At 39.4% G+C, this 14,757-nt stretch overlaps 1 protein-coding gene across 1 annotated transcript in view; it reads right to left on the reverse strand.

Annotated features, from left to right (window-relative positions):
* Window positions 1-14,757, reverse strand: part of LOC149450248 (vitellogenin-1-like) — a 201,681-nt gene that overhangs the window by 11,536 nt on the left and 175,388 nt on the right. The window contains exons 35-36 of the mRNA XM_089692207.1: window positions 13,581-13,740; window positions 12,752-12,910 (exon numbers count right to left, since the gene is read on the reverse strand). Of these exons, the coding sequence (XP_089548333.1) occupies window positions 12,752-12,910; window positions 13,581-13,740 (319 nt within the window). The remainder of the gene's footprint in view (window positions 1-12,751; window positions 12,911-13,580; window positions 13,741-14,757) is intronic.

Raw genomic sequence — 14,757 nt, forward strand, 5'->3', positions numbered from 1 at the left:
ATTTCCATTGATCACTGTATGTAGGAATGTAGCCACCCTCTCTTACTCTCTCCCAAGATGAACTATGGGATGTGTAGTGTGCATAGAGCTGTGCACATGACGGCAACTAACTTGCACTGCTCATTCCAGCAAATGAAAGTGAGAAGGAAAAGGAGACGTTCTAGAGCTCACAGAGGACAAGCAAGCAGAAAAACATGGTTTACTCATCTCTGTAACTCATACATTATTCTGGAGAGTTTGTTCTTTTGAAAAATAACAGACTTACTGGCTGGATCATCAGGTGAAAATAGAAGAAAGAAAGTCTAAAAAAGAAAATGAATGCAGCCATCACATCTATGATTAGGTAAGCGGCAATATAATAAATGTTTGCTATTGGGTTTAGTACCGCTTTAAATCTTAGGCCCTGTTCACACTTGAGTGTTTGTGATCTTGGGCAGAATCGCAGAATTGGGCAGAATCGCTGCAATTCTGCCCACATTCCTAAACCGCTCTGCATAAATTACAAATTGCACCAGGCCTGTGTGGGTGCCATTCATTTCCAAATTGTGATAAATCTCACCGAAATCACGGCAAACTGCATCAAGCAAAGCTTGTCGCTGAAGAAGGAGCAGGAGTTTCTATTGGGCGACAAGCTTTGCACAATGTGGTTTGACACGATTTCAGCACGATTTATCACGTGACGATTGAGGCAAAACTGCGCTATGTTTGGGTGCTATTGAAAAATAAATGGCACCTAAACAGGTGTGGTGTCATTTGCCCAGAGTCCGGACACAGCGGGCACCGGATCGTGGGGAGCGCCAGGGAGCGCGCACAGTCCAAAATGGCGAGTGCCATTTATGAACGGCAACCCGCCCCTGCACTGCCACTGTCCGGCCGTTTATATACATGGGCCAGATGGGAAGTGGTAAATGAAAGCAGCAGATTTAAAATGAATTTCAAAATTATATTATTGTTACATCTTATATGATATTTTTGTGATTGGGTTTAGATCTACTTTAACCATTTGCCGCCTGCCCTATGGCCAAATGGCGGCTGGCAAATGTCATCAGCGTTCTGGGTGGACGCCATATGGCGTCCTCCCGCACATGCGCAGATTGTGCTCCTGCAGAGCCGCACAGCGGCGCGATCTGTCACCGGCCGTGTACCTCGGACACGGCCGATGACAGATCTGAGTATCGGCACCCGTTGCCGGTACCATGTGACCTGCTGTGACCAATCAGCTGTGACCACAGCAGGTCACATGACAGTTGTATACAATGGATGGCTTCATTCATGCCATCCATTGTATACTAGTGTCTAGCTGTGAATAGTCACAGCAGGTCACATGCACATGTCATGTGATTAGCTGTGGCCAAATCACAGCTAAGCACAAAAAAAAAAAAACCCGGAATGAATCGATGTCATTCAGGTAAATGCTTGCTTACAGCAAAGTAATTCTTTGCTATAAGCAAATTGTGTAAAAAAAAAAAATACTGATCACTTCCCCAAAGTAGTACAATGTTACTATGGTAACATTGTACTACTTTGATCATAGTGAAATCTAAAAAAAAAAATCTTAAAAAAAAGAAAAAAAAATGTAATAATAAATAAAAAATAATAATTAAAAAAAATATATATATATATTTTTTTTTTCATACTGTCACCAGTCAGTGTCCCTGATCACCGCCATGCCAGTTATATGATGACGCTGTACTGCAGTGGTGACAATATGTAAAAAAAAATAGTGAAACTAATTTTTTACATTTTTTCCTTTTCCGAAAAATTATGACAAAAAAAATACAACTTCAAAAAACTCGCCGTGCCTCTTATGAAGTACGTCGGACTGTCTACTTTGCAAAAAGGGGTCATTTGGGGATATCTGTACTATTCTGACATTCTTGGACCTCAAGAAATTAGATTGGCTGTCAGTACTTCAGGATTGATCAATTTTCAGATCTATACCATAGTTTGTGAACTCTATAACTTTCCTACAAACTAAAAAATACATCCTAATTTGGGTTATTTTCACCAAAGACATGTAGCAGAATACATCTCGGCCTAAATTTATGAAGAACAATTATTTATTTGCAAAGTTTTATAACAGAAACAAAGAAAAACGTGTATTTTTTCAAACTTTTTGTTCTTTTTTTGTTAATTTAGCAAAAAATAAAAACCCCAGCGGTGATTAAATACCACCAAAAGAAAGCTCTAGTTGTGTGAAGAAAATGATAAAATTTTAGTTTGGGTACAGTGTTGTATGACCGCGCAATTGTCATTCAAAGTGTGAGAGCGCTGAAACCTGAAAACTGGCTTGGGCAGGAAGGTGTAAAATTGCCCGGTATTGAATTGGTTAAATATCCAGATGAGACTGGTTCTGCTAAGTAAAAGTTACTTAAAGCAATGAATCATCTCCAGAATCTGCTGCTTTGCCCCAGTTTTCACACTCTGATAGCCCTTCCCATCTATTAATGTCCTGAGTTCCTCTCCTTCTTTGCATAAGAATAATGAGTGTACCTAGAAGGCAACTGCAGCATCAGATAGGAAACCCTACGTTGCTGAGAGCTTTTCCTACCTCCTACAAATGCCTAAGCAAACAATAAGATGCATGAATACATTTAAAAACCTCTACATACTGTATATTATTATATGTTCAATGAAGGATCCATAATGAAGTCTCCAGGACAACATAATCAAAAAGGCACTGGGAAATTTTAGCTTTGTGTAATCAAGCTCAACAGTTCATGCGAGGTGGTTCCCACACAGCAAGGCTTCCCTCAATGGGCGATCAACGGTAGCTTAAACCATAGAAATACAGAAAGGAGCACCAGACCAAAACCGAATGAAAGTCCTAAATAATTTTAATTGTTGGTAAAAAAAAGTAATTTAAAAACATCCAACGCATTTTGTGTTCTTCATCAGGGCTCAAAAGAGCTATCTGAGGGAAATCCCTGAGCATGGGCTCTAGTGCCTGCCATGTTAAAGTAAGACGGACTCCTTCCCCTATCTGGTCCAGGGGGTGCAGGTCTATTCACTTAGTCCTTCTCCTGTGTTACTGGTGGGTCGGTGACAGCTACTAGGTCTTCTAGCTGGGCCGCTCCTTTCCTGCCACATAGGTGGTCCTCTCCCAGGGGGACAGTGAAGTCCCAAGCTTTCCTCCTTCCAACATCCTCGTGCCTGGAGGTGAGCCCATCTCCCATTTGTGCCCCCTCCCAGGCTCCTGCTCTCCAGCTTCACATCCTCATTTTCCACCCAAACTCTTCAACTTTCCTGCTGCAAGCAGGCTCAGCTACTCTTAAAGGTTGTCCTGGCCTCTTGCTAAGCCTCCTATTGGGGATTGGCCAAGATCCTCTAAGAGTACAGACCAGCCCCTCCTCACCTCCGTGCACTGCTTCTAGATCTTTCTTCAAAGTTCTAGAGCAGAAGAAAATCCCAGAGAGCTGATCTGCAGATTCTCTCAGCTCTGACCTAAATTTTACCCACCTGGCAATTACACCCAGACTGCTACTCAACCTCTAGCTGACAATTAAAGCTAGAGCTCCCCCTACCTACCTAGCAGGGTGCTATCTATCTCTCTATCTATCTATCTATCTATCTATCTATCTATCTAGTGCACATTCACATCAGTTCCTAACCCTCAAGAAACTTACAATCTAAGGTCCCTAACTCATATTTCTACATACACATACTAGGGCCAATTTAGTCAGGAGCCAATTAACTTACCAGCATGTCTTTGGACTGTGGGAGGTTACCAGAGTACCTGGAGGAAACCCACGCAGGCACAGGGAGAACATGCAAACTCCAGACAGATGGTGCCATGGTTGGGATTCAAACCAACGACCTAAGTGCTACCAGGCAGAAGTGCTAACGATTTAGCCACTATGCTGGGGTACGACCAGTTGTTTCAGAGGAATTGGGGGCTCCCCATTCTTCAGGGCTAACACACACAAATAAAAATGAGACCACTATTATTATCTATATCTCTTTAACCACTTTAATACGTCTCTTCCTGCATCTGGGTTTAGGGCACCCTGCACAGCAGGAAGAAGGAACAAACAGAACTTTAGTAAAAATCAGCACAAAAGTGTAATTGGTACAGAGTGTAGTTGTTAGAAGCTTTCCTTAACCTAATATCTAATATCTTCTTATTAACAGTACTAACATATGTATGGATGAGTTGGATCTTAATAGAATAATCGAGTTATTATATTTATATTTGTTCTAGATTGGGAAAAGTTAGTAATTAGACTTCATAGTCTGTGAATATACATATGAACATATATCTTGGGTTTTCTTTACATTCAAGCCACAATTGGTCTATCCATCCTCCCCCATCTATGTAAGAGATTATGTTTCACTAACTAGAGAATTGTAAAAATATATTTCATACATGTTAGGTTTACAAGATTTATACTGTAATATTTCTTGATTACGATATTTATATATGAGATAACTCTTATTAAGATTACTTTTAGGAGAATATATATATACATGTGTGTGTGTGTAATACATCTAATTTACTCTGATTGATGGAATGTCTAGGCCTTCTTAGGTTACACTCAGATTTTAGGAGAAGTAGACTGGAGGTTTGTTATATATACACATCTGTTTCCAATTATCTTGGTGGGACTACAAGGAACATAAGAGAAGATCAGCCCATTTTTAGTAGATGGTGGGGGCTGGATTGCTCTTTTAAGAGCAGAACAAAGACTTTTTAAGGTCACTCTTTGCTAGAAGCCTTGATGCGACACACACACACACACACACACACACACACACACACACACATATACATACAGTCAGGTCCATAAATATTGGGACATCAACACAATTCTAACATTTTTGGCTCTATACACCACCACAATGGATTTGAAATGAAACAAACAAGATGTGCTTTAACTGCAGACTGTCAGCTTTAATTTGAGGGTATTTACATCCAAATCAGGTGAACGGTGTAGGAATTACAACTGTTTGCATATGTGCCTCCCACTTGTTAAGGGACCAAAAGTAATGGGACAATTGGCTTCTCAGCTGTTCCATGGCCAGGTGTGTGTTATTCCTTTATTATCCCAATTACAACGAGCAGATAAAAGGTCCATAGTTCATTTCAAGTGTGTTATTTGCTTTTGGAACCTGTTGCTGTCAACTCTCAAGATGAGATCCAAAGAGCTGTCACTATCAGTGAAGCAAGCCATCATTAGGCTGAAAAAACAAAACAAACCCATCAGAGAGATAGCAAAAACATTAGGCGTGGCCATAACAACTGTTTGGAACATACCTAAAAAGAAGGAACGCACCGGTGAGCTCAGCAACACCAAAAGACCACAGAAAACAACTGTGGTGGATGACCGAAGAATTCTTTCCCTGGTGAAGAAAACACCCTTCACAACAGTTGGCCACATCAAGAACACTCTCCAGGAGGTAGGTGTATGTGTGTCAAAGTCAACAATCAAGAGAAGACTTCACCAGAGTGAATACAGAGGGTTCACCACAAGATGTAAACCATCGGTAAGCCTTAAAAACAGGAAGGCCAGATTAGAGTTTGCCAAACGACATCTAAAAAAGCCTTCACAGTTCTGGAACAACATCCTATGGACAGATGAGCCCAAGATCAACTTGTACCAGAGTGATGGGAAGAGAAGAGTATGGAGAAGGAAAGGAACTGCTCATGATCCTAAGCATACCACCTCGTCAGTGAAGCATGGTGGTGGTAGTGTCATGGCGTGGGCATGTATGGCTGCCAATGGAACTGGTTCTCTTGTATTTATTGATGATGTGACTGCTGACAAAAGCAGCAGGATGAATTCTGAAGTGTTTCGGGAATATTATCTGCTCATATTCAGCCAAATGCTTCACAACTCATTGGACGCCGCTTCACAGTGCAGATGGACAATGACCCAAAGCAGACTGCAAAAGCAACCAAAGAGTTTTTTAAGGGAAAGAAGTGGAATGTTATGCAATGGCCAAGTCAATCACCTGACCTGAATCCGATTGAGCATGCATTTCACTTGCTGAAGACAAAAATGAAGGGAAAATGCCCCAAGAACAAGCAGGAACTGAAGACAGTTGCAGTAGAGGCCTGGCAGAGCATCACCAGGGATGAAACCCAGCGTCTAGTGATGTCTATGCGTTCCAGACTTCAGGCTGTAATTGACTGCAAAGGATTTGCAACCAAGTATTAAAAAGTGAAAGTTTGATTTATGATTATTATTCTGTCCCATTACTTTTGGTTCCTTAACAAGTGGGAGTCACATATGCAAACTGTTGTAATTCCTACACCGTTCACCTGATTTGGATGTAAATACCCTCAAATTAAAGCTGACAGTCTGCAGTTAAAGCACATCTTGTTTGTTTCATTTCAAATCCATAGTGGTGGTGTATAGAGCCAAAAATGTTAGAATTGTGTCCATGTCCCAATATTTATGGACCTGACTGTATATACAATCTTATTATCAAGAACTTAACTATATTTTTTGGACATTATTTAAACATTCTGTATGCCAATATTTTATTTCTAATTTTATGCAACATTATTATTAAATCATCTTTTTGAGTTTATGCACGAAGTGGAAGGACTTTCTATCTGAACATTTCTCATCAATACAAGTTAATAAAATATCGAGACAATACGATATTTTACATTAGTATTATCACTGATCACCGTATTAGTGTCACTGGTGATGTCAGTTAGTCAGTTCCCACCCAGTGTCAGTTAGTGTCAGATTGCTCATTATCACAGCTCCACTATAAGTTGCTGATCACTGCCATTACTAGTATAAAAACATAAATAAAAATTCCAGCATATAATCCCTTGAAATTGTCCACATTTTGTCATGTTACAACCAAAAATGTAAATGTTTTTATTGGGATTTTATGTGAGGCCCATGGTAACTGTGGAGGAGCTGCAGAGATCCGCAGCTCAGGTGGAAGAATATGTCCACAGGACAACTATTAGTCATGCACTCCACAAATCTGGCCTTTGTGGTAGAGTAGCAAGAAGAAAGCCATTGTTGAAAGAAAGCCATAAGAAGTCCCGTTTGCAATCTGCTAGAAGCCATGTGGGGGACACAGCAAACACGTGGAAGAAGGTGCTCTTGTCAGATGAGACCAAAATTGAACTTTTTTTGGCAGAAAACTAACACTGCACATCACCCTGAACACACCATCCCCACCGTGAAACATGGTGGTGGCAGCATCATGTTGTGGGGATGATTTTCTTCAGCAGGGACAGGGAATCTGGTCAGAGTTGATGAGAAGATGGATGGAGCCAAATACAGGGCAATCTTAGAAGAAAACCTGTTAAGAGTCTGCAAAAGACTTGAGGCTGGGGCAGAGGTTCACCTTCCAGCAGGACAACGACCCTAAATATACAGCCAGAGCTACAATGGAATGGTTTAGATCAAAACATCTTCATGTGTTAGAATGGCCCAGTCAAAGTCCAGACCTAAATCCAATGGAGAATCTGTGGCAAGACTTGAAAATTGCTGTTCACAGACGCTCTCCATCCAATCTGACAGAGCTTGAGCTATTCTGCAAAGAAGAATGGGCAGAAATGTCCCTCTCTAGATGTGCAAAGCTGATAGAGACATCCCCAAAAAGACTTGCAGCTGGAATTTCAGCGTAATGGGGTCCATCAAAGTATTGACTCTGGGAACCTAAATACAAATGTCGCCACACTTTTCACAGATTTATTTGTAAAAAATATTGAAAACTGTTTATCATTTTCCTTCCACAATTATGTGCCACTTTGTGTTGGTCTATCACATCGAATCCCAATAAAATACATTTACGTCTGGTTGTAACATGACAAAATGGGGAGCATTTCAAGGAGTATGAATACTTTTTCAAGGCACTGTATATACCATAGTTTGTAGACGCTATAACGTTCACGCAAACCAATCAATATACACTTATTGGGTTTTTTTTATTGCCAAAGACAGAATACAATTTGGCCTAAATTTATGAAAAAAATAGATTTTCAAAAAATGTTCTTCATTGGATATGCTTTATAGCAGAAACTAAAAAATCTTGTTTTTATTCCACATTTTTACAAATTTATTAAAAAATAAATAAAACCCAGTGGTGATCAAATACCACCAAAAGAAAGCTCTATTTGTGCGAAACAAATACTTTAAATTTCATTTGGGTACAGTGTTGCATGACCGCACAAGTACCAGTTAAAGTAGCGCAGTGCTAAATAGCAAAAATGGCATGAGGGGGTAAAACCTTCCGCATTTCAAGTGGTTCATCTCTAAACCCAAGAGCAAAATTGTAATATATTGCAGCTTACCAGTCTTTACATGTGGCATCTGCATTCGTTTTTTATATTTCAAACTAAGTACATTTTCTACAAGTACAAAAATACCTATTGATCGTGTTAGAAATTTTGAGTCCTTGTAATGTCCTGTGTGATAAGCTGAACTCTCACAATCTTATCAGCTTTGCAATTTATCTTCTATGAATTCCACCCCCCTATATAATAGAAATGTGGGGAAAGCGGAGGTGTTTGTAGTCCAAATCAGGAGAGCAGCCTAGGGTGACAATGTTGCTTCGTCATAGACGCAGCACAGTAAGTGTTGTCACCCTAGGAATGAAGTGTGTTAGGCTCCTTTCACACGAGCGTTCCATATGTCCGTTTTTCATCTGTCCGTTTACAGATGAAAAACAGACACCCATGTATTTCTGTGGACTAGCGGATGTAAACGGATAACTATCTGTTTACATCCGTTAATATCCGCATCTGTTAACATCCGTTTTTTTGAACGAAAGAAACCCCTATTTTTCTGCCATTAAAAAATACGGAACTGATGAAAACCGGATGTAAATAGACAAAAACTGATGTAAATAGACAAAAACGGATGTAAATGGACAAAAACGGATGTAAACGGATGTAAGCGGACAAAACCCAGATGTAAATGGACAAAAACGGATGTAAACGGATGTAAGAGGACAAAACCCAGATGTAAATGGACAAAAACGGATGTAAACGGATGTAAGAGGATAAAACCCAGATGTAAATGGACAAAAACGGATGTAAATAGATGTAAACAGATGTAAGAGGACAAGACCCAGATGTAAATGGACAAAAACAGATGTAAATGGATGTAAACAGATGTAAGAGGACAAAACCCAGATGTAAATGGACAAATAACCAGATGTAAACGGATGAAAAACAGACAAAAAAATTGATGAAAAATGGACAAAAAATGGATATAAACTGATGAAAAACTGACATAAACTGATTAAAAATTGAAGTGAGCTGATCTGTTTTTTTCTTGGAAAAACGTGACTGAACTGATGAAAAAAACGCAACGCCCGTGAGAAAGTGGCCTTACTGGCAGGGTCAACAGGTTAAAAAAGGAAGAAAAAAAATCCCCAAAAAAGAAAACTAATGCAGCCATTACATCTTGTGATTAGCTGCAATATATCGCATTTTTGTTTTTGTTTAGATATGTTTTAAATTGTATGCAAAGGCAAAACTTTTTTTTTTTTTCAGTTTTGGATTGAACGAAGAAGAATTAGACCTTTGGAGACTGAAGGAAAAATTAAAAGAATAAAAAAAAAAAAGAAAAAAAAGTGGAGAGCCTGATCACATGATTTTGATTGACAAGTTATGTCTCTCCTCCAATTAAAGTGTTTTTTCTTCTGCATTAAGCAGAGAGAACTCAATGAGGTACTATAAGCTTCACAGTTGGTCTGCATTTTATGAATGGGTTGCAAAATGCATGCCGCAGTATGGAATAACGTAGCAGTTTATAGTGGATAATGACATCTTCTCTTCATTATAAATGACTCCTATATGTGCAAATCAGGTACAGTAGTTAAGCGATATTAATCCCAAAACCAAAAATATATGTCAGTTTACCAATCATTAGTCCTCCTGCACACGAGACGTTTTTACAGCTGTTTTTGGCTTTTGACAGTTTTTTCTACAGCCAGAAAACCCCCCAGCATGTTATCCTATGTGTCCATGCACACATAGACTGGAATCAACGTTTTTCGGCAGGGGCATTTTTTGGCTGGAAAAAAATCCAGGACTAGTAGGTTTATAGAGGAGTTTTTTAGCTGTCAGTCCTCATGCACACGGAACGTTTTTACAGTGGCTGTTTTTGGCTTTTGACATTTTTTTTCTACAGCCAGTAAACCCCCCCCCACCCCAGCATGTTATCCTATGTGTCCATGCATATACTGTATAGACTGGAATCAAAGTTTTTTGGCTGGGACGTTTTTTGGCTGGAAAAAAAAACCCAGGACTAGTGGGTTTCTAGAGGAGATTTTTATCTGTAAAAACGCTCTAACGTTGAAAAACGCTGAAAAACGTGGCAAAACACGGTAAAACACTGCAAACCGGCGTGTTTGGACATTTTTTTTGTTAAAAAATGCTAAAAACCCCTAAAAAATGCAAACATGGAAAAACGTGGAGAAACGTGGGAAACTGCTGCTAAATGCGGGCAAAATGCCACTAAACGCTAATGCAAAATCGCTAAATAAAAGCTGAAAAACTAAAGTTTTTAATGTGACTTTACACAGCTAACATTACCAGCATTATCAAAATGTCCCGTGTGCATGAGGACTAATGCTGAAAAATGCAGTAAAACTCAGCAAACCGGCGTTTTGGATGTTTTTTTGTCCAAAAAAATGCTAAAAATGCAAACCCGGCAAATTGCGGCTAAACGCTAATGCAAAATGCTAAAAAACTCACGTTTTTAATGTCACTTTACACAGATAACTTTACCAGCGTTATCAAAACGTCCCGTGTGCATGAGGACTAATGCTGAAAAATGCGGTAATACACAGCAAACCAGCGTTTTTTGACATTTTTTGACCCAAAAATTTTTTTTTTATTTTGTAAAAAAAAAAAAGCTAAATAATGCAAACGTGGCAAATTACGGCTAAACACTAATGCAAAAATGATAAAAAAGCTGAAAAACTCATGTTTTTAATGTGATTTTATACAGCTAACGTTACCAGCATTATCAAAATGTCCCGTGTGTATGAAGGCTAAAAACATTTTAATGCTGAAAAACTCTGCAAAACGCGGTACAACGCGGCAAACCAGCGTTTTTGGACTTTTTTTTTTAGCAAAAAAAAAATGTAATGGTAAAAAAATGCTAAAAACCGCAAACGCGAAAAACACAGCAAAACTCCGCTAAACACTAATGCATAAATGTGACTTTACACAGCTGACGTTACCAGCGTTATAAAAATGCCCCGTGTCCTTGGAGCCTAAGATGTGGTGGCTGCATTAGTTTTCTTTTTTTTAGGCTCTTTTCACCAGGTGATCTGTCCAGTACCACAGCTCCTGTATTAGAGCGCCCCCACTCCAGATACAGGAGGACGGGGGTACCTTTGGACAGCAGCATTGTCAGTCAGAGAGGAGGGGAGTTTTAGATGGACTAGCACATTTAAATAAAATACCAAATTGAATCCACACTCCAGCTTACACTTTATAATCAGTTACGGCAAACAGTTTTTCCTTTTTTAGATAAAGGTTTTACATATATAAACAAAAACTGATCATTGTAAGCACCCCTGTCAGTGTTCAATGGTTTGCCTCAGCTCTCCAACTGCTACATCTGCAGTGCAGCTTGCTCTGCTGAAAAATAACAGACCTATTGGCCAGATCACCAGATGGAAATAGAAGAAAGAAAGCCTTGAAAAGAAAACGAATGCAGCCATCAGATCTAAGAATTGGTAAGCTGCAATATGATAAATATTTGTTTTGGGGGTTTAACCACCTCCCGTCGTATATAAGCGGCCTGACGGTAGCAGTGCAGGGTCGGGTGGCCATTTATAAACGGCCTCCCCGCACCCTGCTTGTGCACACTCCCTGGGAGCGCGCAGCACCGCGATCCGGTGCCCGCTGTGTCCTCCGTACACAGTGGAACACCGATCGTCGAACGGGACCTCTATACGAGGTCCCGATCATGTGACCACTGATTGGCCTATCAGTGATCACATGCGGAGTAGTAAGCAAGGATGTCACTTCTGACATCATTGCTTACTACGTGTGAAATCTGTGAATGATCACATGGTACAAGGCTATTCAAAACAGCCTTGTACCATGTGACAAGCTGTGACCAATCACAGCTCACTCGGTAGTTCTCAATGGCTGCAAGAATGCAGCTAGAGAGAAGGAGAAATGATTGCTTTTACATCCTGTTATGGGTGTAAAAGCAATCAGTGTAAAAAAAAAAATCGGCCTCATCCCCCACAAGTAGTACAGTGTCGTCATGGTGACACTGTACTGCTAGGGTGACAGTATGTAAAAAAAAAAAAAATAATATAAAAAAAGTTAAAAAATTTTTTTTAAATTATAATTTTTGGTTATAAACTAATTTCAGTTATTTTTTTTTATTAAAAATATAGCGGAATAAATTTTGGCCAAGATTTATGATGAAATACTATTTATTTGCAAAATGTTATAAGAAAAACACTTTTTAAAAAAAAGTTTGAACATTTTAATCTACATAGCAAAAAAAATAAAAATCCCAGTGGTGAATAAATACCACCAAAATAAAGCTTTATCTGTCTCAAAAAAATGCTAAAAAATTCATATGGGTACAGTGTTGCATGACCGCGCAATTGTCATTCAAAATGTGATAGTGCTGAAAGCTGAAAATTGGCCTGGACAGGAAGGGGGTGAAAGTGTCCGGACTGGAAGTGGTTAATACTGATTTAGGGTTTATGTAAATAAAAAAACTAAATGCTAATTTCAGACTTGCTTACTTCCCTGCAGCCTAGGCCTTTCTAGTGTACATTATATTTCACTTACCTTTAGGAAGACAATGGAATGCAACAGGGAATGATGTCGCTGCTATTGGCTGGCAGCCCTTCATGCATGTCAATACCGGCTCTACAGAATAACATGTTGATTGGCGTTCATCAACGAGCTGATCTTCCAGCATCATGTACTGGCGTGTCATTGCACAGCCTGGAATAGAATGGTAGTAACTTTGTGATGATAGTAAAGTACTATCTCCTCATACCTCTCTGATTTTATGACAGCAACTCTAGACAGTGTTTTTATATCGTATATGCCTTCAGTGAAGTCATCAGAAGTTTCTATAAAAGCAAATGCGCTGGGAGATATAAAAGAGGAGACAAACTGGAAAGGTTTTCTGATGACATGAAAAAACTATACCAGGTATCCCTTTAGATGTGCATGTTCCTTGCTTATCCCCTCCATCTGATCCCATGCTAGCCTAGTGGTCATGCACATCTAAAGGGATGCCAGGTGTATCTGATATCAGATAAAAAAAAAGAAAAACTAAAATGAAAGGCCTTTTGCAAATATCTGATATCAGATAAAAAAAAAGAAAAACTAAAATGAAAGGCCTTTTGCAAATATCTGATATCAGATAAAAAAAGAGTAATCATGCAAATCTAAAGGGATGCCAGGTGTATCTGATATTAGATTAAAAAAAAAGAAAATCTAAAATGAAAGGCCTTTTGCAAATATCAGTGCAGCTCTCACCTGACAGCACAAGAAATTTGCTAATATGTTGTTTTGCCTCCTTCTGTTCCCCCCCTTCCTTCTTCATTAACAGGCAAATAACATTTTGGGGTTATCCAGTTTAGTAATACTTTAAGTGAGGATTTACCAGAATTACAAGTATTCTCCGCCGCTGTCCACGAATAGACCAGCCCATTGCAGGTCTTAGCTATTTCACGGTTTGGCTTTTTCCAGTCATTGTGCTGGTTGTGATCGGCATTTCCACAAAGTCCGCAGGTTTTTCCTTGCATCAGAGGAGAGATTTTAATCTGGAAAAGAGTGTGAGGCTTAAAGTGGCTGTAAACACATATACCCAGTGAAGTGACTGGCCTCAGGTGATACACAGAGAGGAAACAAATCCTCCTACATATGTTGTACCTGTTTATCTGCACCCTAGAAGAGGAGGATCCAGGCTGCTCTGTGCAAAACCACTGCGCACAGCAGGTAAGTATAGACATGCTTGTTATTTCTCCAGAGCCTCTCCCATCCTCTGGAACTCCCTACCACAGCATGTCCGGTCAGCCCCCACCCTGTCTGCCTTTAGGCGATCTTTGAAAACTCACTTCTTCAGGGAAGCTTACCCCACCTCCACCTAAGAACTGTACTTGAGTCACCTCCACCAGATCATCCCCCACAGCTATCACCTTTTGTATCACCTCCCCCTTCCTTTAGATTGTAAGCTCCACGAGCCGGGCCCTCCTATTCCTTCTGTACTGAAATGTATTGTAATTGAACTGTCTCCCTTATATTGTAAAGCGCTGCGCAAACTGTTGGCGCTATATAAATCCTGTATATTAATAATAATTTAAAGAAAAAGAACCTTTAGAATTTTTTTAAAAAATAAAGAAACAAAATAAAACTTTAAATTTAAAACATTTTTTTAAAGTACCCCTGTCACCTCCTGCTCGCACACACACACGTTGGTCCCGCACTCATATGTAAACAACGATCACACCGCACATGTGAGGTATCCCTGTGAACATCAGAGCGAGAGCAATAATTCTAGTGCTAGACCTCCTTTGTAACTCTAAACTGGTACCCTGTAAAGGCTTTTAAAGTGTTGCCTACAGAGATGTAGTCTGTCGCCATTCCATGAGCGTGTGCAAATTTAAAGCGTGACATGTTAGGTATCTATTTACTTGCCGTAACATCATCTTTTATATTTTACCACTAAATTGGGTATTATATTGTGTTTGTTCATTTTTAATGTTTTTTTTTTAAAATTGTGTTTGAAAAACTGCTGCGCAAATACTGCGTGATATAAAAAATGTCAAAACCCACCATTT

This window comes from Staurois parvus, unplaced genomic scaffold (genome assembly GCF_062004578.1).
Source record: "Staurois parvus isolate SC_StPar_1 unplaced genomic scaffold, SC_StPar_1.0 ptg000578l, whole genome shotgun sequence".
In the NCBI taxonomy this organism is placed as follows: Eukaryota; Metazoa; Chordata; class Amphibia; order Anura; family Ranidae; genus Staurois; species Staurois parvus.